General features: G+C 38.4%; 1 protein-coding gene across 2 annotated transcripts in view; it reads right to left on the bottom strand.

Annotated features, from left to right (window-relative positions):
• Nucleotides 1-19580, bottom strand: part of TRIM24 (tripartite motif containing 24) — a 94038-nt gene extending 74458 nt beyond the window's left edge. Inside the window, exon 1 of one of the 2 annotated variants that reach the window (XM_034672871.1) lies at nucleotides 18872-19580. In XM_034672871.1, the coding sequence (XP_034528762.1) occupies nucleotides 18872-19235 (364 nt within the window). In that variant the 5' untranslated portion in view covers nucleotides 19236-19580. The remainder of the gene's footprint in view (nucleotides 1-18871) is intronic. The other variant, XM_034672868.1, reaches the window with a different exon arrangement.
• Between the last annotated feature and the right edge of the window lie 1384 nt (nucleotides 19581-20964).

The following is a 20964-nucleotide window of genomic DNA, read 5'->3' as shown; positions in this document are numbered from 1 at the left end:
GAGAATTTAAACTAATGATCATAAAGATTCTCACCGGGCTTGAGAAAAGAATGGAAGACATCAGTGACACCCTTACCACGGAGATAAAAGAGTTAAAAAAGAATCAGAGATGAAGAGTGCAATAAGCGGAAGTCAGAAACATGCTTAATGCAATGAACAGCAGGCTGGAAGAAGCAGAGGAACGAATGAATGACCTAGAAGACAAAGTAATGGAAATTAATCAAGCTGAACAAAAGAAAGAAAGAATTACAGAACATGAGAACAGAGTGAGGGAACTCAGTCACTCCATCAAACGTGATAACATTAGTATAACAGGAACCCCAGGAGAGGAAAAAAGAGAAAAGGGGGCAGAAAATTCATCTGAAGAAATAAGAGCTGAAAACTTCCCTAGTCTGGAGAAGGAGGCACAGAGAACTCCCATCGAAATCAACTACAGCAGGCCAACACCAAGATATACTGTAACTGAATTTGCAAAATATAGTGACAAAAAAATCTCAAGAGCAGGAAGACAAAAGAAGTCCTTAACTTACAAGGGAAGACCAATAAGGCTAGCTAGAGATTTCTCAACAGAAACTTGGCAAGCCAGAAGAAAGTGGCATGATATATTCAAAGTGCTGAGTTGGAAAAAATCTGCAGCCAAGAATACTCTCTATCATTCAGAACAGAAGGAGAGATAAAGAGTTTCCCAGATAAACAAAAATTAAAGGAGTTCGTGACCACTAAACCAGCACTGCAAGAAATAACTGAAGGGGACTCTTCTAGGGTAAAGAAAGATCAAAAGTGACAGTATAAAGGCAGGAAACACAAAACCAGTAATAATGAATATTTCTAAAAAACAGTCAAGGAACTCACCCAAAAAAAGGACATAAAATATAATAACATATACCTAAAACATGGGGAGGAGAGAAGAATAGGTTCAAACTTCAACGACCATCAACTTAATATAGACTGCTGTGTGCAAAAGACACTACATACACAAACCTAATGGCACCTATATATCAAACATCACTAATAAACATACAAAGAATAAAAAGAATTCCAAACATATCGCTAAAGAAAATCAGAAACACAAGAAAGACAAGAAAGAATCCGAGAAAATCTCCAGAAACAACTACAAAACAAGTAATAAAATGGCACTAAATGTATATCTATCAATAATTACTTTGAATGTAAATGGAGTAAACACTCCAATCGAAAGGCATAGGGTGGGGAACCTTGGTGGCATAGTCGGTTGGTTAAGTGCGTGAATCTTGGTTTCAGCTCAGTTCATGATCTCATGGGTCGTGAGATGGAGCCCCATGTCAGGCTCCATGCTTAGCACGCAGAGTCTCCTTGAGCTCCTCTCTCCCTCTTCCTCTGCTCCATCCCCCCACACCCCCAAAATAAGTAAATCTTTAAAAAAAGACATAGGGTAACAGAATGGATTTTAAAAAAACAAGACCCATCAATATCCTGCCTACAAGAGACTTATTTTAGATGTAATGACACCTACAGATTGAAAGGAGATGTAGAAACATCATGCAAATGAATGTCAAAAGAAAGCAGGAGCAGCAATACTCGGACAAACTAGACTTTAAGACAAAGGCTGTAACAAGAGACAAAGAAGAGCACTGTATAATAATAAAGGGAACAATCCAACAAGAAGATATAACAATTGCAAATATTTATGCATCCAACACAGGAGCACCCAAATATATAGAACAGTAACAAACATAAAGGAACTCATCGATAATAATACAATAATAGTAGGGGACTTTAACATCCCACTTACATCAATGGACAGGACATCTAAACAGAAAATAAACAATCAATGAAACCAGGAGCTGGTTCTTTGAAATAATAAAATCGATCAACCTCTAGCCAGACTTATCAAAAAGAGAAAGGACCCAAATAAATAAAATCACAAATCAGAGAGGAGAAATAACAACCAACATCACAGAAATACAATTATAAGAGAATGTTATGAGAAATTATATGCCAATAAATTGGACAAGCTGGAAGGTACGGATCAATTTCTATAAACAGAAATTACCAAAACTGAAATAGGAAGAAAAAGAAAATGAACAGACTAATAACCAGCAATGAAACTGACTCAGTAATCAAAAAACTCTCAACAAAGTCTAGGAGCAGATGGCTTCACAGGTGAATTCTACCAATCATTTGAAGAGTTAACACCCATTCTTCTCAAGCTATTCCAAAAAATAGAAGAGCAAGGAAAGCTTTAAAATTCATTCTTCGAGACCAGCATTACCCTGCTAGTAAAACCAGATAAAGATACCACAAAATAAAAGAGAACTACCAGGCCAATATCTCTGATGAACTAGATGCAATCCTCCTCAACAAAATATTAGCACACTGATTCCAACAATATTTAAATCATTCACCTTGATCAAGTGGGACTTATTCCTGGGATGCAAGCACAGTTCAATATTCACAAATCAATTAGTGTGATATATCACATCACTAAGAGAAAGCATAAAAACCATATGTTCATTTCAATAGATTCAGAAAAAGCATTCGACAAAGTATAACATCCATTCTCCATAAAAACCCTCAATGAACCAAGTCTAGAGGGAACATACTTCAACATAATAAAAGGCCTTAAATGAAAAACCCACAGGGAACAACATACTCAATGGGGGAAAACTGAAAGCTTTTCTCCTAAGGTCAGGAACAAGACAATGATGTCCACTCTCACCATTTAATTCAACAAAGTACTGGAAGTCCTAGCCATAGCAATCAGACAACAACAAGAAATAAAAGGCATCCAAATTGGTGAGGAAGAAGTCAAACTTTCACTTTTGCAGATGACATGATATTATACATAGAAAACCCTAAAGATTCCACCAAAAAACTACTAGAACTGAATTCAGTAAGGTCACAGGATACAAAATCAATATACAGAAATTTGTTGCATTTATACAGTAATAATGAATATATATTTGTTGCATATATACAGTAATAATGAAACAGCAGAGAAACTGAAATTAAGAAAACAATACCATTTAAAATTGCACCAAAACCAATACCTAGCAATAAACTTAACCGAAGAGGTAAAACCCCTCCACTCTGAAAACTATAAAACACTGATGAAAGAAATCGAAGATGAAGCAAAGAAATGGAAAGGCACTCTATGCTCATGGGTTGGAAGAACAAATACTGTTAAATGTCTATACTACCAAAAGCAAACTACAGATTTAATGCAATCTCTATCAATACCAAAAAAAACCCCAATATTTTTCACAAAGCTAGAATAAGAAATCCTAAAATATGTATGGAACCACAAAAGACCCTAAATAGCCAAAGCAATCTTGAAAATGAAAAGCAAAACTGGAGGTATCACAATTCCAGACTTTAAGTTATATTACAAAGCTGTTGTAATCATAAAAGTATGGCACTGACACAAAAACAGAAACATAGATCAATGGAACAGAAGAGAAAACTCAGAAATAAACCCACGACTATATGATTAATTAATCTTCAACAAAGCAGGAGAGAATATCCAGTGGCAAAAAGACTGCTTCTTTAACAAATGGTGCTGGGAAAACTAGACAGCTACATGCAAAAGAATGAAACTGGCCCACTTTTTACACCATACACAAAAATAAACTCAAAATGGATGAAAGACCTAAATGCGAGACTGGAAACCATAAAAATTTCCTAGAAGAGAGCACAAGCAGTAATTTCTCTGACATCACCCATAGCAACATTTTTCTTAGATATGTCTCCTGAGGCATGAAAGCAAAAGCAAAAATAAATTATTGGGACTATATCAATATAAAAAGATTCTGCACAGCAAACAATCAACAAAACTGAAAGGCAACATACAGAATGGGAGAAGGTATTTGTAAACAACATACCTGATAGAGGGTTAGTATCCAAAATAAAAGAACTTATAAAACTCAATACTCAAAAAAAAAAAATTAAAAATGGGCAGACATTGCTCCAAGGAATATGACCAAGAGACACATGAAAAAATGCTCAACATCACTCATCATCAGGGAAATGCAAATCAAAACCACAATACGATATCACTTCATACCTGTCAGAATGGCTAAAATCAAAAACAAAAGTGATGGTGAGGATGTAGAGAAAAAGGAACATTTGTGCTCTGTTGGTGGGAATCCAAATTGGTACAGCCACTGTGGAACACAGTATGGAGTTTCTTTGAAAATTTAAAAACAGAATTACCTTATGATCCAGTAATTCTACTACTGGATGTTTACCCAAACAATACAAAAACACTAATTCGAAAAGATATACAGAACCCTATGTTTACTGCATTATTTACAATAACCAAATTATAGAAGCAGCCCAAGTGTCCATCAATGGATGAATGGATAAAGGTACACACGTACGTACGTACACACACACACACACACACTGGGAAATTACTCAACCATAAAAAAGCACGTAATCTTGCCATTTGCAATAACATGGAATCTGGAGGGTATAATGCTAAATGAAAGAAGTCAGTCAGAGGAAGACAAATACCATGTGATTTCACTCATATGTGAAATTTAAGAAAACATATGAACAAAGAAAAAAGACACAAGCCAAAAAACAGACTTTTTTTTTTTAAAGATTTTATTTATTTATTTGACAGAGAGAGACAGCCAGCAAGAGAGGGAACACAAACAGGGGGAGTGGGAGAGGAAGAAGCAGGCTCCCGGCAGAGGAGCCTGATGCGGGGCTCGATCCAAGGGCCCTGGAATCACGCCCTGAGCTGAAGGCAGACGCTTAATGACTGAGCCACCCAAGCGACCCAAAAAACAGACTCTTAACTATAGAGAACAAACTGATGGTTACCAGAAGGGAGGTGGGTGGGGGGGAGAGGTGAAACAGGAGATGGAGATTAGAGTATACTTATCATGATGAGCAAGAAGTAATGTACAGAAATGTTGAATCACTATATTGTACACCTGAAACTAATATAACATGGTATGCTAACTATACTGGAATTAAAATAAAAAACTTAATTAAAAAAAGGGGGGGAAAGAATTCCCTGCAGAACATCTCGCCTATTGTTTTCCTGCTAAAAGATCTCTTGGCTTAATATAAAGACTCAAACCACAGTACTGGTGTAAAAACAAACTGATCCATAGAATAGAGAGCCTAAAAATAAACTCAGACAACTGATAATTGACAAAGATAATGCAGTAGGAGAACGGATGGCTTTTTCAACAGCAGTGGTGAAAAAATTAAATATCCACATGTAAAATGACTTGGATCCATACCTCATATCTCATATAAAATTGACTCAAAATGGATCATAGATCTAAATGTAAAACTTAAAACTATGAAACTTCAAGGGGAAAACATTTATGTTAGGTAAAGATTTCTTAGATACCAAACAAAAGAAAAATTCATGAAAGATAAATTGGACTTCACTAAAATAAGGAATTGGGACTCCTTGGAGAAACAATCAAGGCTGGTACAGAAAAGTACAAGATGAACCTAGAAACCCTCTGGTTTGCCAGAAAGTAAGAAGTGCTCAAAAGTCAAAAGGTGCATGTCAAAGGACAAGATTTCAACCTGAAGGGGTTTCTACTGCCCAAACTGGAACAATGTGGTTATCAAAATAAATAATGAAAGAAATGGTTCATAATATATTATACTTAAAAAATTTCACAAGCTCACAGTAACAGGTAAATGGAAAAGGAAAATCTCATCCATACAGTAGAATATCAACTAATAAGCAGAGAGTGACACAAAAATCACCATTTTGTAACATCACAATAATAAATGATGAGGGGAAGAATCATCAGTGGATGCTCTCTATGGTTTTTGGGAACAGAGCACTCACACAGACCCCAAAGTACCTCAGAGGAGGTTACTTATTAATTACAAAGGGGAAAAAAAAGACATCTGTAAAGTGGAGAAATCTGGCTGTTCAAGCTAGTGATCAAAGCCAAACACCAACAACAATGAGACAGAATGACATCATGGTTTCCTAATGTAAAGCACTGAAGAGGACACGTTACTTTTGCCAAAAATGATGCATCCAGGCTGGGAACAATAAGGAGAGAAATCAAACATTAAGTTTGAAAAAACGTTTGACATAAATAATTATTAACTACATCAAGGAACTGGGATAACAAGGACTGGCTAGTAAAAGGCTGAAACAATGCTCAAGAATATAAGTATAATAGCAGATATGATAAATATGATACATAATAGCCACTACCTCTAAGGCTAGGACAGAGTGCCCAAGGAAGAATTTTCCCTTTAGAGTGGTTATCAGACCTTGTTAGAAAAGGTAACGCCCATTGCTCTCACTTCGGTGCTGTATCCGTGGGATTTGCCGGAAATGCACCCTCTGGAACTTGTCCACAAATCTATTCTATGGTACATGCTGGCAATCTGTGTCCTGGATTTCCCCTACCATCAAAGGGAGGAAAAAAGCTGCTGTTAAGGACATTATTGTGACAACTGGCAAAATTTGAATATAGATTACGTATTAGATAATAGCATTGTATTAATGTCAAATATCCTGAATTTGGTAATTATACTGTGGTTATAGAGGATTATCCTTGCATATATCAAAACTTATCAACTTGTACATTTTAAATATGTGCAGCTTACTGAATGTTAACCTAACCTCAGTAAAGCTAAAAAAAACAACTTTCAAAAAGAGAATCTATACTTTGGAGACACATCGACATATTTGGGGCTCAAGGGTCATGTCTACAACCTACTCCCACATAAATCAGAAAAAATAACACCAAGTATACTGAAGTGAGAAATAAAGAAAATGCAGCAAAATCTAGTATCCTTAGGAAGGGCTCATAGGAACAGTACTTTCAAAGTTCTTACATGTGATCTTTATGCTTAAACATCAGTTGGCTGGGTATGTGTCTCAATTCACATTTTTTCTGTGAAAATCTTAAAAAATCTTTACTCCACGGTCTTCCAGATTCAAGTACCAATGTCGGAGAGTCTAATGATAATCCGGCATTCTTTCCATCCAACTGATGTAGTCCTTCTGTGTAGATGCCCAAAGTATTTTTTTTCTTTTAAAGCTCTAGAACATGTTTCAGTGGTGGCTGTTGTTTTAATTTTTCTAGGCACATGGTGAACCCTTATAATACAGATGTTCATCGTTTAACATTTTTTTGTTTTTGTTTTTTTCCTGTTTCTTTTTTCAATCAGTCTTCGGGTGCTATTATTAATGTCCCTATATTTATGTGCATATGCATACAGGATCTTCTCATCACTTTATGAATTTATCTCTTTACTTGTTTTGTTTTCACTTGTCCTTTTCCATCATTTCTTTTATGGTACTTCCTAGAGTGTCTACTCATTCAAGAACTTTCTGGTTCATCTTCATTTCTGAAAAATTTCTAATTCATTCCTCAAGTCTGTCAGTTTTTCTTTTCATGACCTCCTATAGCATAGGAGCTCATTTCTAAACTTTTCTGATTTTATATTGTTTTTTCATAACATACTGTTTCATTTTCCCAGCTCATTTTGTAGAAATAGGTTTCATTATATCTCTGCTTTAAGACCAAAGTATACTGCTATCTTCATTTCTTTAGATCTGTTATTCAGAGGACTGTTACCATCTTTTTTCTTATACTATCTTTCAGTGGTATAAAATTACAGTACTTTCTATAAATCATATTATAGTAGAATGGGTTTTCCTATACTTTTAAGTTTCCTATGTGCAATCTATAAACAGACTAAGATAGCTTTCCTAGATTCAGAGTTCTAAGGTTTCCTCTTATGTTGTTAACACAGTTTTCAAACCTATGGTACTTTAGTGTAACCACTTCCCTAAGCCTTTCCTATTTACAAAAAGGCAATAAACAAGAAACCTTCCTTAACTCCATTTTTCTCCCCAGGTATTGCCTTATCCCTTTAAACTTCTCCACAGAGTTGTCTTAACTTCCCAGCCATTGTATAACCTACGCCAGTAGCATTTCCCCTTCTACTTCTCCACCAAAATATGCTTTTGCATGACTGCCATGTTTCTAACACAAAAAATGTTTTTGGCCTCTCTTATTTGACCTTGCAGGAACACCACACTGTGAAACACCACTGCCTTTGTTAATACTTTCCTTCCTTAGCTTCCATGACACTACACTTTCCTGGTTTTCTCGTACCTCTTCTCAGCCTCCTTTCTAGATTTCCATCCTACACATCCATTACATATCCGAATTCTTAAAGTCTTGTCCTAGGTATTCTCCTCACTCTAATCTCCAGAGGAGAAGGGAGAGGAACAGAGGACAACAGAAGAGCAAAAAAGGAAGGGTTGGAGAAGTGGGAGGAAACCTTAATACCAAAAGATAAGTGGGAAAGTGAGCTGAGAAAAATTAGTAAAAACAAGTTAAGGCACATGACACACAAGTCAAGTATAGAAGACTGATGACGACCAGAAGAAACATAAATCAACATGCACCAGTACAAAGAGACAGATACTAGGAATGCCATGTGCTAGAGGCTCTGCCTCCTTGATGCTGAATACAGACAGTCAAGAGATCCCAGAAAGACTATTCATTCATAATCAAGGTAAAATAAAGATCTTCTGGTAGTTATGATTCCCAATTATTATATATGACAGTTTTCCTTTAAATTTATTGTATCATGACAAGAGTACCTATGGACTATGTATTTTAGAAGAAATCAGAACAAAGTTCTTTGAGGAATCCTGTATTTTTACAACTTAGAAGAGGATTTGAAAACCATTTTTAAAGATGAGGTAAACACAGAAAAACACTGAGGCAATTCAGCTGATAGTTATGTTCACATGTTGTTTTAAACACAAGTATTTGAACATGCACCTATGTATATATCTATTACATATATATACTACAGAGCTAGGGTATCTTGTATATAATAAACAAGACATTTTGAAAGAATAAAATCAGAGTAAAATATTTTTAAATGTCTAGCTAATCATGATAGCTTCATACCACTATTCTCTAATGGTCCAAGATGTAATATACACTTAAGGCACAGTTCATCATTAATATACAGGATGTCAATCAATTTCAAAGAGTCTTCTCGGTAATTCTGAAACTTTTAGGCCTGATTATTAGATTCAGTTAGAAAATCACTTATGTTAACTTCACAATAAGACTAAAAAAGAGCCTATAAAGTATCAGTTCTGCCACTCTAATGCTGTTATACTTACAAATTTGTATTATTTTTATCATAGATGAAAATGAGACTTCAAAGATTCAAATAATTTAGGGCTGGTGGAAAATCACAACTCCCATCAACTGCATACACCTGCTAAAATGAAAAACAAAATGGAGGAGCAACAATTACAGCTTTCTATAGAATACAGATCTCCTTGTTGGCTAATCCACCACTGACTGCATATTGTGGTTCCAGGAAATAACAAATATCTATCCCTCTACATAACTAAAGTCATCAAATGTGGGAAGTCCTGAGGAGCCTTCTGTATTTTCCTAAACTGGGAAGGAGCCAAGTTATCAGCATTCATCTTTGATGACAGACTTAAATGTAACCCTCTATGCTATTAATTGGAGTTGGGGATCACTTTTTATGGCCATTACACATGTGCCCTACATCCTACAACTTAGGGACTCTCCAGGCTGCTGAAACTGAGGGGCTTTTGTGAGTGGCCTCCATATGGGAATTCCCTAGGAGCTAAGATTACAGGGTTTTATGTCAGGGTCCTGGTAATGGCCTATCACGATCTTAAATTTTTGACTGTCATTTTGGTTAAAAACAGAGGCTACGATCTGTCCATAAGCCAACTTATCCAAGAACATGTAAATTGTATTACAATATGTGTGTGTGTGTGTGTGCTAGGGGTGGAGTGGGGGGGGGGTCACAATAGGATCTGCAATATAGAAATCCTATTACCTCCAGGGCAGCTGTGTACAGTTTGACTGGCTGTACAGCACAAGGGACTTAAGAGGGCAAATGGAGATTAATATGCATTCCACTTCCCATGCCATGTAGTCCTTGGTGTTACATATGCCAAGAGGACATGTATTCCTAACTCATACAAAGATACCTTTTGGACTTGCAGCAGCCCTCATTCCTCCCCCTTAGAATACTTTGTATGCCACATGTGAAATGTAGCCATTTGACATACTTATTCATGTGACTGTGACATTCTACTTATCAAGTACTTTAAAGCTTAACTTAAAGAAGTTCTAATGTTTTCCCTAACTCAATGAATTATGTTATCTCATAATGTCTGACACACATCCCATTCTGGAGACTACTGGTCTAGTATGTACTTGAAAATGCAGAAGTAAATTTGAGAAAGGGGTCAAGGTCATAGGAAGAAACGTAGGGCTTGTGCATCTAGGATGACAGTTTAACTTGACGAGATCTCTAAGAAAAATTTATTTTTTATTTATTTTTTAAAAAGATTTATTTATTTGACAGAGAGAGATAGCCAGTGAGAGAGGGAACACAAGCAGTGGGAGTGGGAGAGGAAGAAGCAGTCTCCCAGTGGAGGAGCCTGATGTGGGACTCGATCCCAGGACTCTGGGATCATGCCCTGAGCTGAAGGCAGACGTCTAACGATGGAGCCACCCAGGCGCCCCCTAAGAAAAATTTAAAAGATAAAAATCTAGATCTAAGAATCAAATTGCTCACCTGTGAGTATATTAAAGAGATGCAATACAATTTAAAAATGGTACTTTGACATCAACTTTCCACCAGGACACAGTAACCAGTACCAAGACAAGTCTGCATGCCATTAACAACTGTATGTAACTGGGAAGACTATATGAGGCAACTGTCTTCAGGCATTGGACAATAGGCAATGAGGACTGTGATCCCTGAAAAAGGGGAAATTCAGGAGGTTAACCCCTAACATGTCTTGGTTCTCTGCCTGGGTACTATTTCCCAACCATAGTGCAGGGAGCTAGAGCCTAAGTAGAACATAGCTAAAAAACACAGAGAATTTGAGCTTGAAACAAATTAAACACTGGAGAGAAGAGAGCTGTAAAGAGTAAGGGTGCCAGTAGTCTCTCCAGGGTTTCTCCAAGTCCTTGGCTGAAGACTACTATGCATATGCATGGCAAGACTTTGGGAAGCTTACCAGAGAACAGTAGCTAACAGACTGAGAAAAACAAAGATACTAGAGGCCCAGCAGAAACAAAGAGAAAACAAATTTTTAAAAAATAGTCTTAAACTTGACCACACTAATAATTACTTAAAATGTAAATGGATTAAACAATTAAAAGCAAAAATTTACAGGTTGGATAAAGAAGCAAGACACGACTATTCACTATCTACATGAGACCTACTTTAAACAGAAGGTTAAAAGTAAAAGAATGGGAAAATATACCATTCAAACAGAGGTAAGAAAACTGGTGTAGTTGTATTAACCTAAGACAATGTAGACTTCATGAAAAAGTAGTACAAGAGATAAAGAACATTTCATAGTTTTAAAAAGGGCAGGCAATTAATCAGTAAGATAAAGCTTCAAAATATCTGCAGCAGAAACTAACCAGGATTAAAGGAATAAAAAGGTCAACAATCATGAGATTTTAACATTCTTCTCTCCATAACTGATAGAACAAGTAGACCAAAAAACAAAAACAAAAACAAAAACAAACCAAATAAAAATTTTTACAACACTATCAACCAACTTGACCTAACTGACATTTATAGAACACTATACCAAACAACTGTGGCTAGAATTTAAATTCTTTTCAAATACACCTAGAACATTCACCAAGATAGACAGTATATTACGACATCAAATGTCTCAATAACTTCGAAAGATTTAAGCCTTACAGAGTATTTTTTTCTTACTACAATGGAATAAGCTATCCAGAAAATCCCCGTATACCTTTAAATTAACATATTTCTAAGCAACCCATCAGTCACAGAAGAAATCACAAGAAAAATTTTAAAATATTTTAATAGAATGTTAATAAAAACACAAAATTTAAGGTGGCCAAAACATGCTTAGAGAGAAAATTATACCTTTAAAGCAGAGACAAACAATAAATAAAATTAACAAAGCCAAAAGTTAGTTGATAAGCCCTTAAGAATAACAAGTAAAAAAAAGAGCAAATACTACAAATAGAAACAAAAGAGGTCCAGGACATTGTTCAGGCCCTGAAAACATCAAAAGTAAAAGGGAATATGTAAACAAATATATGCTAAAAATGTACCAATTAGATGAAACAGAAAATTTTGAATTTATCAAAATGAATTCATAAAGAAATATAAAATCTGAATAGCCCTGTATCAAGCAAAGACACTATCTTCCAAATCTAAAACCTTCTCATAAGGAAAACTCCAAATCCAGATGGATTCATTGAATTCTGTCAAATATTTAAAGAATACTAATTTTACAAAACCTCTTTCAAAAAATTAGAGATGGAACACTTTACACATTTTGAGGCCAGTTATTACGTTGATATCAAAATCAGATAAGATACAAGAAAACTATCACAAATATTCCTCATGAACATAAAAAAGTCCTTAAAATATTAGCAAATCAGGGGCGCCTGGGTGGCACAGCGGTTAAGCATCTGCCTTCGGCTCAGGGCGTGAACCCGGCGTTATGGGATCGAGTCCCACGTCAGGCTCCTCTGCTGTGAGCCTGCTTCTTCCTCTCCCACTCCCCCTGCTTGTGTTCCCTCCCTCGCTGGCTGTCTCTATCTCTGTCAAATAAATAAATAAAATCTTTAAAAAAGAAAAAAAAATATTAGCAAATCAGATCCAGAAGTACACAAAAAGGATAATACATGGTGACCAAGTAGAGCATATCCCAAGAATGCAAGATAGGTTTAGAATCTGAAAATCCACCTAATTCACCTAATTAACAGAAAAAAGAGAAAACCCAGAGGATCATTTTAACAGATGCAGAAAATGCATTTGACAAAATTCATCATCCAACACAATTAAAATCCTCAGCACACTACGAATATAAGGGATCGTCTTAACTTTGATAATGGGCATTTGTAAAAAGCTAATAGATCTAACATATTAATGGTGAACTAACGTTATCCTAAGATCAGGAATAAGGCAAGGATGTCATCTCTCATTTAACAGTGAAATTAAACTTCTATATTGTACTGGAGGTCCTACTTAGTGTAATAAGGGAAGAAAATGACAGAAATTAGGAATTGAAAGAAAGAAGTAAAACTATCTACCTGTGAGCTAGTCTACGAAGAAAATCTTAATATACAAAAAAACTACTAAGATTTAATCATTGAATTTAGCAAGATAATGGGATACAATCAATATACAAAAGTCAGTTGTATTTTAGCTAGCAACAATTGGAAATGATATTTTTTAAAAAAGCCAATATCATTAAACAACATTATCATAAAATACTTTGGAATAAACTTCACAAATATTGTGCAAGACTACTATGATAAAATAGTGCTGAGAGAAATTAAAGATCTCAATAGGAGATAAAACATGTTTATAGATAGGAATAGTCAATATTGTTAGATCACTCTCCCCAAAGTGGTATCTGGATTTAATGCAATTCTTTTTTTTTTTTTTAAGATTTTTATTTATTTATTCGACAGAGATAGAGACAGCCAGCGAGAGAGGAAACACAAGCAGGGGGAGTGGGAGGGGAAGAAGCAGGCTCATAGCGGAGAAGCCTGATGTGGGGCTCGATCCCATAATGCCGAGATCACGCCCTGAGCCGAAGGCAGACGCTTAACCGCTGTGCCACCCAGGCGCCCCTGGATTTAATGCAATTCTAATCCAAATCATAGCAGGCTTTTGTGTAGAAATTAACAAGCTGATTCTAAAATTTATAAAGAAATGTAAATGACTTCAAAGAGCAAAACAATTTTTAAAAAGAACAAAACTGTCCAACTGAAAATTTGCTTTAAAAGCTACAGCAATAGGGGCACCTGGGTGGCTCAGTCAGTTAAGAGTCTGATTTCGGCTCAGGTCATGATCCTAGGGTCCTGGGATGGAGCCCCACAATAGGCTCCCTGCCCAACAGGGAGTCAGCTTCTGCTTCTCCCTCTCCCTTTCCCTCTGCCCCTCCCCCTGCTCGTGCTCCTGCGTGCTCTCTGGCACTCTCACATAAATAAATAAAATCTTTAAAAAAAAAAAAGCTACAGCAATAAACAAACACACACATTACTAAATGGATAGCTCAAAAGAACAGAAAAGTGTATAGAAATAGAACCATACATACGTGTTCAACTGATTTTTTACAAAAATGCCAAAGTGATATAATGGGAAAAGTACCCTTTTCAATAAATGGTACTTGAAAATATGGTTGAAAACATGAACCTCAACCCTTATACCTAATACAAAAATTGCTCAAAATAGATGACACATCTAAATATGAAAACCAAAACCATAAAAATACTGAAAGGACAAAAGCTTAGTAAACTTAGGATAGGCAAAGAATTGCTAGATAGAACACAAAAATTACTAACTATAAAAGAAAAAAATTGATAAATCAGACTTAATCAAAATTTAAAACTTCAGATCTTCAAAAGACACCATTAAGAAAATGAACAGGCAAGCTACAGGAGTAAATATGTGCAATACATGTATCTAACAAAGGACCAGGATACAGAATGTATATAAAGATATTTACTTTTCAATAATGTAACCAAATACCTAATTTTAAAAATCTACAAAAGACAACTGAAATTTTTGCCAAAAGCTGTAATAGCTAATAAGCACAGGAAAGGATGCTCATCATTATTCATCAGGGAAATGAAAACTAAAACCACGAGATTCCCCTTTGCACATACTAGAATTAAAGATTAACACCCAAACTGGTGAGGATGTGAACCAACTGTAACTCTCATACGTTGCTGGAGGGAATGCAAAACAGTACAACCAGTGTAAATACACATTTATGATGCAAACAAGAAATCCCAAGTATTTACCCAAGGAAATGAAAACATATCGACATAAAGACTTGTCTACAAATATTTATAAGTTTTATTCATAATAGCCCCAAATTGAAAACAATAGTATTTAATTTCCATTAACAGGTGAATACTGTATATAGAACTGTTTGTGTACAAAACTGGTAGGCGATATGGATCAATCTTACATACTCTTAATTTTCTGACCTTATATCTTGTACTCACAAGGTGATTTATACTTCTCACCAAGAACCCAAAGAAATCAGATCCCGGAATTGACAGATACATCTTATAGACTACCAATTAGTAAAGAAGTCTAAGAAAACTGATGGAGTCTTATTTTTTACTCTCCCTGGACAAATAATGTGACCCTTTTCATGATTATGCTCAGTATTCTTTTAAAAATAGCTTAGGGTGAGGGGGATGGGGTAATTGGGTGATGGGCATTAAGGAGGGCACATGATGTGGTGAGCACTGGGAGTTATAGGCAACTGATAAATTACTGAACACTACATCTGAAACTAATGATGTACTATATGTTGGCTAATTGGCTAATTCAATTTAAATAAAAAAAGAAAGAAATAGCTTAGAGTTTGCTACTCTTTTGCTAAACACTACATCAAAACCACAAAATATTGCACCATGTTGTAACATTTCTCCAAGATCAGTTTGTATTCTGACTTCAGGTACCTATAATGTACCTAAAGAAGATCTGTCTTCTAAGCTCTTCCCTCTTTCCTGGATATAACTGCACACTAAGAAAGTGACTGTCACACCTGAGGTAGTCATCCAACTTCAGCATGTGGTCACTCCTTCATTCCTTCCAACTGGCAGCCTTACAAAAGGACAGTTTTGACCCATGTTCTCAATGAAGTCTTGGGAGCTAGCGTAATTGTGTCTGAGCATTTATAAATTATAATACATACCTTTCTGTTATAAGATGGATTTCTTTTTCATAAATATTTTAGAAGGATTTATTTTCTATGAATTTCATTTAGGATAACAGGGAGCACCAAAAATTATTTAACAGAAAAATGAGGTCTGATAATGTTGAAAACTATTATTCTATGCCTTAAATTTTAGTCTTAATTTCCTAAGGAATCCTCTTATGATCAATTTTATTTTGGAATACTGCTTGAACTAAAGAAACACTAGGGTTTAATATTATACTCTAGAATTCTAAAACTACACCAAGTTGGGCTCTCTGGAGGGATGGGCCTAGCTAGAAATCTAAATTTTTTTTAAAGATTTTATTTATTTATTTATTTGAGAGAGAGAGAACGTATGCACGCGCACGCAGAGCACGTGCACAAAAGCAGGGAGGAGGGGCAGAGGAAGAGGCAGATTCTCCACTGAGGAGGGAACCGGCCCCACTGGGGCTAGGGTCCCAAGATCCTGAGATCATGACCTGAGCTGAAGGGAGACACTTAACCAACCGAGCCACCCAGGTGCCCCTAGAAATCTAAATTTTTAATAAGTATACCAGTGACTCTAGTAGAGCTAAAATTTGAAAACCACTATCTAAATCTAAAAGGAAGAGTATAACTGCAACATGATTGTGGCCTCAACAAAACTTGTTTGGTTTGGCCTATAGAATGGGCCTGAGTGCATGTGTATTTATTTACTTCCCAATATCTAATACTAGAGAAAGCTCTCACAAAAATCCAGGTTTCAGACTTCTCATTAAAAGAAAAAGAAATATATATATTCAAAACTGGCCCTCCCCTCTCTTGCATGACAACCTGCTGGAGCTGAGTTTGCTTCCCCTCCTTTTCCCTTCCCTCATTCCGTTATTTTACCCCCAAGTTCATCGTTCTCTAACTCAGATAGCTAGCTTAGCTCCTGTAGTTATTAGTTTGATCCATAATGACTCTACCCACAAGTTCATTAGGAGAATGAAGTACAGATGAGATCAAATGAATCCTATATATTTATGAAATGTGCTGGCTCAAGTTTTACTTAGGCTAGTATTAAAATAAGTTTGCAAGGAGAGAGGAAGGGAAAATATATCCAAATCTATAAGACCCAGGATAGACAGTATTTTAATTTATTGAAAATAACCCTCTTTTTTTTTTGTACTGTATTTAAAGTATCATGTTAGAGACTTTATCCTTCTTAATACAAAAACAAAAACATTACCTTCCAATTTAAATGCTTTCTTGGAACTCTTGCTGATAATACAAACACCAAGATAAAATACATTGGGAGACTAGAATTGCAACGGACATTTTGAGAAATCTGAAATTGAAAACTCGTCTCAGAGTTTAGTTTCAGAGCTTTTATTTCCCATGTTCTCATTCATTCAGGTCTAAATGTCATGGCCAGGCACACAATAAATCTTAATTCTAGAATTATGCAAAATTCAGATCCTAATCGGCTACTAACCTGCTTAACCAATTAAAATATAAATAAAAGAAACCTTAAAATGTGTCTAAAAGTCAAGAATTAAGATTTGTTTTCACCTGTACTAAATTTCCAACAGGTAGGCCACATCAGAGAAAACAGTGTGAAAGATCTGAGACTTTAGCCTGCTTGCAGGCTAGCTTACCATGGCAGAAGATACAAAGACTCAGGGATGAGAGACAAGGGGCAGTTTATTACTCACAATAACATAAGCCAAAGTATCAAGATTTTTGCCCTTGTTCCCAGAACCCCAGTTCCCACCAGGCAAGGTGAAAAGGGCCAGCTGACACCTGCACAGGCAGTGAGTGGGTTGTGTTACACAAGAGGAAACCTAAGCTTGGAGAACCCCAATCTTTTATCATGGACAGTAAGCATGCCTGCCTTTTACTCCAGGAGACATTATACCGGACCATATGCACGCCTGCTCTTTGCTCTGGTGGAAGACACTATCTCTATCTTCCAAGGCTGATCCTTATACAAACATCTTTTAAAAATAGAAACAAAGGGCAGTCAGTACCTCCCTGGCACGACCTGCAGAAACTGAGAAACCCATGGAAAATTGGCTCACTCAACTAGATACTGTTTGTAACATATAATCAAATAAAGAGTGTAACACTATTAGATATTTATAGCACCAATTTCATATACCCCTTGACCTAGCCTCAATTATTTAGCATTTTATCTTAAACCAACTAGACCCTCTAAAAGGAGGTATATATTAAAAATGAATTATTCCTTTTCCAGTTACTATTTTTAAAAAAGTGCTCCAATATTTGCACTATTACAATTTAAAATCCTCAAGCATTCTACTAGAATAATTACTATGCTTACTTTAACTTTAAATGTTTCAAATCTGTTAATGTTAGCAATGGGAACTACCTGTCAAAAGTCTTATTATACCGTAACAAATACCACAAAGAAAACAGAAACTTCAACATTTCCAGCTGTCGTCTTCAAAATACAAGAAAAGCCTGAACCCCAAATCACTTTGTTCTATTTCTCTTTACCCTTTACCATTTCAAAATAAAATCTTCGAATGAAAAAGACAACAAAATAACGTCTCTTTTGGTTCCTTTGTCCCTAGCAGAGGGAGAAAAATCGGGGACTCGTTAAGGTAAAGAACCTGAAACATTCAAGATAGAAAATAGACGGCGTCCGATCTGTGATCAATCACTAAAGAAAGTCACCATCACTTCATCTTCATCCCTCCCTTCCCCCCCTCCAGCTCAAATAACGTGGGTATATACGAGATGATTAGGATCATATGGACCCGGACAAAGCTTTGGGGAGGCAGAGGTAGCAGTTAACTAGATGCAGTCGGCAAAGAATCCGAGATACACGCTACAGCCCACTCCAACAGAGGTTTTCAAAAGTGCGGGTCGCACGGGCCACCCAACCCTGAAGGAGAACGCTGAGCTGCAGGAGGAGCAGCAGCGGCGCCAAGTCCTCAGCACCCGTGGAAGTTGCTCGCGGGGCGCGCGGCACGCACCAGAGCGCGCGGGCCCTCCATGTCACCGTCGCCAACACAGACCCTCCTCCTCGCCCCTCCCCCGCCGCGCACCCCGGGCGGCGGCGACATGACAGCGGGTCGCGCCGCACAAGGGCGCTCGCCTCCCGGAGCCCCTCCCCTGGCTCCCCCCGCGCCCACGGCCGGCTCTCACCTTGGGTGGCGAAAGGCGAAGAGCCGCTGACCGGAGAGCCGGGGGCGGGGACGGGCGGAGGGGTCTCGGCCGAACCCAGCATGGGCGCGGGCAGCATGAGGTAGCGCTGGGGAGCGGGAAGGCAGCGCTGGCAGAAGGAGTGCAGGCAGGGCAGCAGCTTGGGCGCCCGGCTCTGGATGTTCTGGTGGCACACGGCGCAAGTGTCCAACAGGTTGAGCCGGGCCGCCTCGCCTCCGCGCTCCGAGTCGGGGCCCTGCCGACTCTCGGCCTCGTTCTCCCCGCTTGGCGCCGCCGAGGGCCCCCCGGCGGCCGCCGCCGATGCCGCCGCGGCCGCCGTCGCCGCCTTCTCCACAGCCACCTCCATTGTCCTGCCCCCGCCGCTGCCGCCGCCGGGAAAGGGGGAGCGCGGTCTTCGTCTGCCGCCGCCCCCGACGACCTCCTCCTCCTCCTCACAGGCCGTTTGGGTGACCCGCGGGAGAGGGAGGGAGGGAGGGCGGGCCGGGCCGAGGAAGCCTCCTCAGGCCCCGGGGATCCGCCTCCCGGGTGGCGCGGCCGGAAGAAGGGGATCTGTCAGCGGGAACCGTTCCTTGCACCGGGAAGGCTGCACCCCGTCCGCTTCGCCAACCGCCGCGGCGCTCGTCGAATCCGCCCAGCCCGCCCTCGTCTCCCCGCCTTTCTCCCTGGGCCCCCGGCCCACCTCAGGCCCCGCCCCCACCCTCCCTCTCCCAGCAACTGAGGCGACGGCGAGGAACGCACCGCCCAATAGCCGCAGCGCCTGGCCAGAGGGCGGGGCCTGGCCGAGCCCGCGAGGCTCCGACGGCCGCGGCGGGAGGCTGGGAGGTGGGAAGGCGCTTGCCCAGCCCCGCCCCCCACCGAACTCGGAGAGCCGCGGCTTCTGATTGGGCCTTTGTGTGTGTTTCGCTCCTCTGAAAAGATTAAGGAATCATTTGTTAATGACAGACCGACTAATTCGGTCCGCCTGTGTTAGCTCCTCCTATGGGGTGGAGCTCCACCGTATGGACTCAACGCGGTTAATTAAGTAACTGCTTCGAAAACTCTCGTTTTACTGCCGAAGAAGGGGGTCCTGTAGGAAGAGTAAATATGGTGGGAGGGTCAAAGGATGATGAAGTAGAGATTGTGAAGAGCGAACAAGGGAAGACTTTTATAAATGATGAAATGCTGTGTGAAAAAGATGTGGGGGCAGCGTGGATTTGCCACCTGAATTTACTCTTCTCTGTGATGAATGATGGAACATGAATAAGGGTGGAGGTTCTCTTGCAAAGTCTGAAATTTTTAAAGGATTTTACCAGTGAAAAAGGAGAAATTAATTTTTAAAGTCAGTGATTTGCTTTTCAAACGAGTAAAAATGGTTCTTTCTCCAAGAAACAAATATATAGTTTGAAAATGTCTTTATTGCATAAATATGAGATCAATTTGAGAAATAAAAATAAATCTCAGTACTGATGTCCAAGTAATTCCTTCCAATTTTTTTTCATCCTGCCCCCCAAACACAGACATGTCAGAAGGTACACACATTTCACTCAAAAAATGGCCAAATTTTGGGGTGCCTGGCTGGCTCAGTCAGTAGAGCATGTGACTCTTGATCTTGGGGTTGTGAGTTCAAGTCCCATATTGGGCGAGGAGACTACTTTAAAAAAAAAAAAAAGGTCAAATTTTAAGGAGCTTGAAGTACAGAAATGGGGTGGGGGAAACAAAACTTTTGTACACACATGTAAGAAAAGGCCTTGTTAAAGTTGGAATGATCCTGGAAGAAAAAAATGGCATGAGGGAGGGCAAACTTTAGGCAACCTGACCCTCCTTACCTTTTCCAAGTTATTCTTCTCCTACCAGCCTCTTTCGCAAATGGATACTAAATTCAATCACTATAGGCCTCCCAAGAGTGAAGTTCTCCTTAATGGGATTCAAGGGCTAGCTATTTATTTTGTATAGTGGTCGTTTCTTAAACCTTAGTTTGCTTAAGAATCACCTGGAGAGCTAACTTAAAAGCAGGTTTATGGGCTCATCCCCATATTCAATTTTAGAAGCATCTGGTGATTGTGATCTGGGTGGTCCAGGACCGCCCTTAGAAAAAC

Source organism: Ailuropoda melanoleuca, chromosome 1 (genome assembly GCF_002007445.2).
Source record: "Ailuropoda melanoleuca isolate Jingjing chromosome 1, ASM200744v2, whole genome shotgun sequence".
In the NCBI taxonomy this organism is placed as follows: domain Eukaryota; kingdom Metazoa; phylum Chordata; class Mammalia; order Carnivora; family Ursidae; genus Ailuropoda; species Ailuropoda melanoleuca.
The sequence above is the reverse complement of the archived record's forward strand: the minus strand, read 5'-3'. Positions and strand labels throughout refer to the sequence as shown.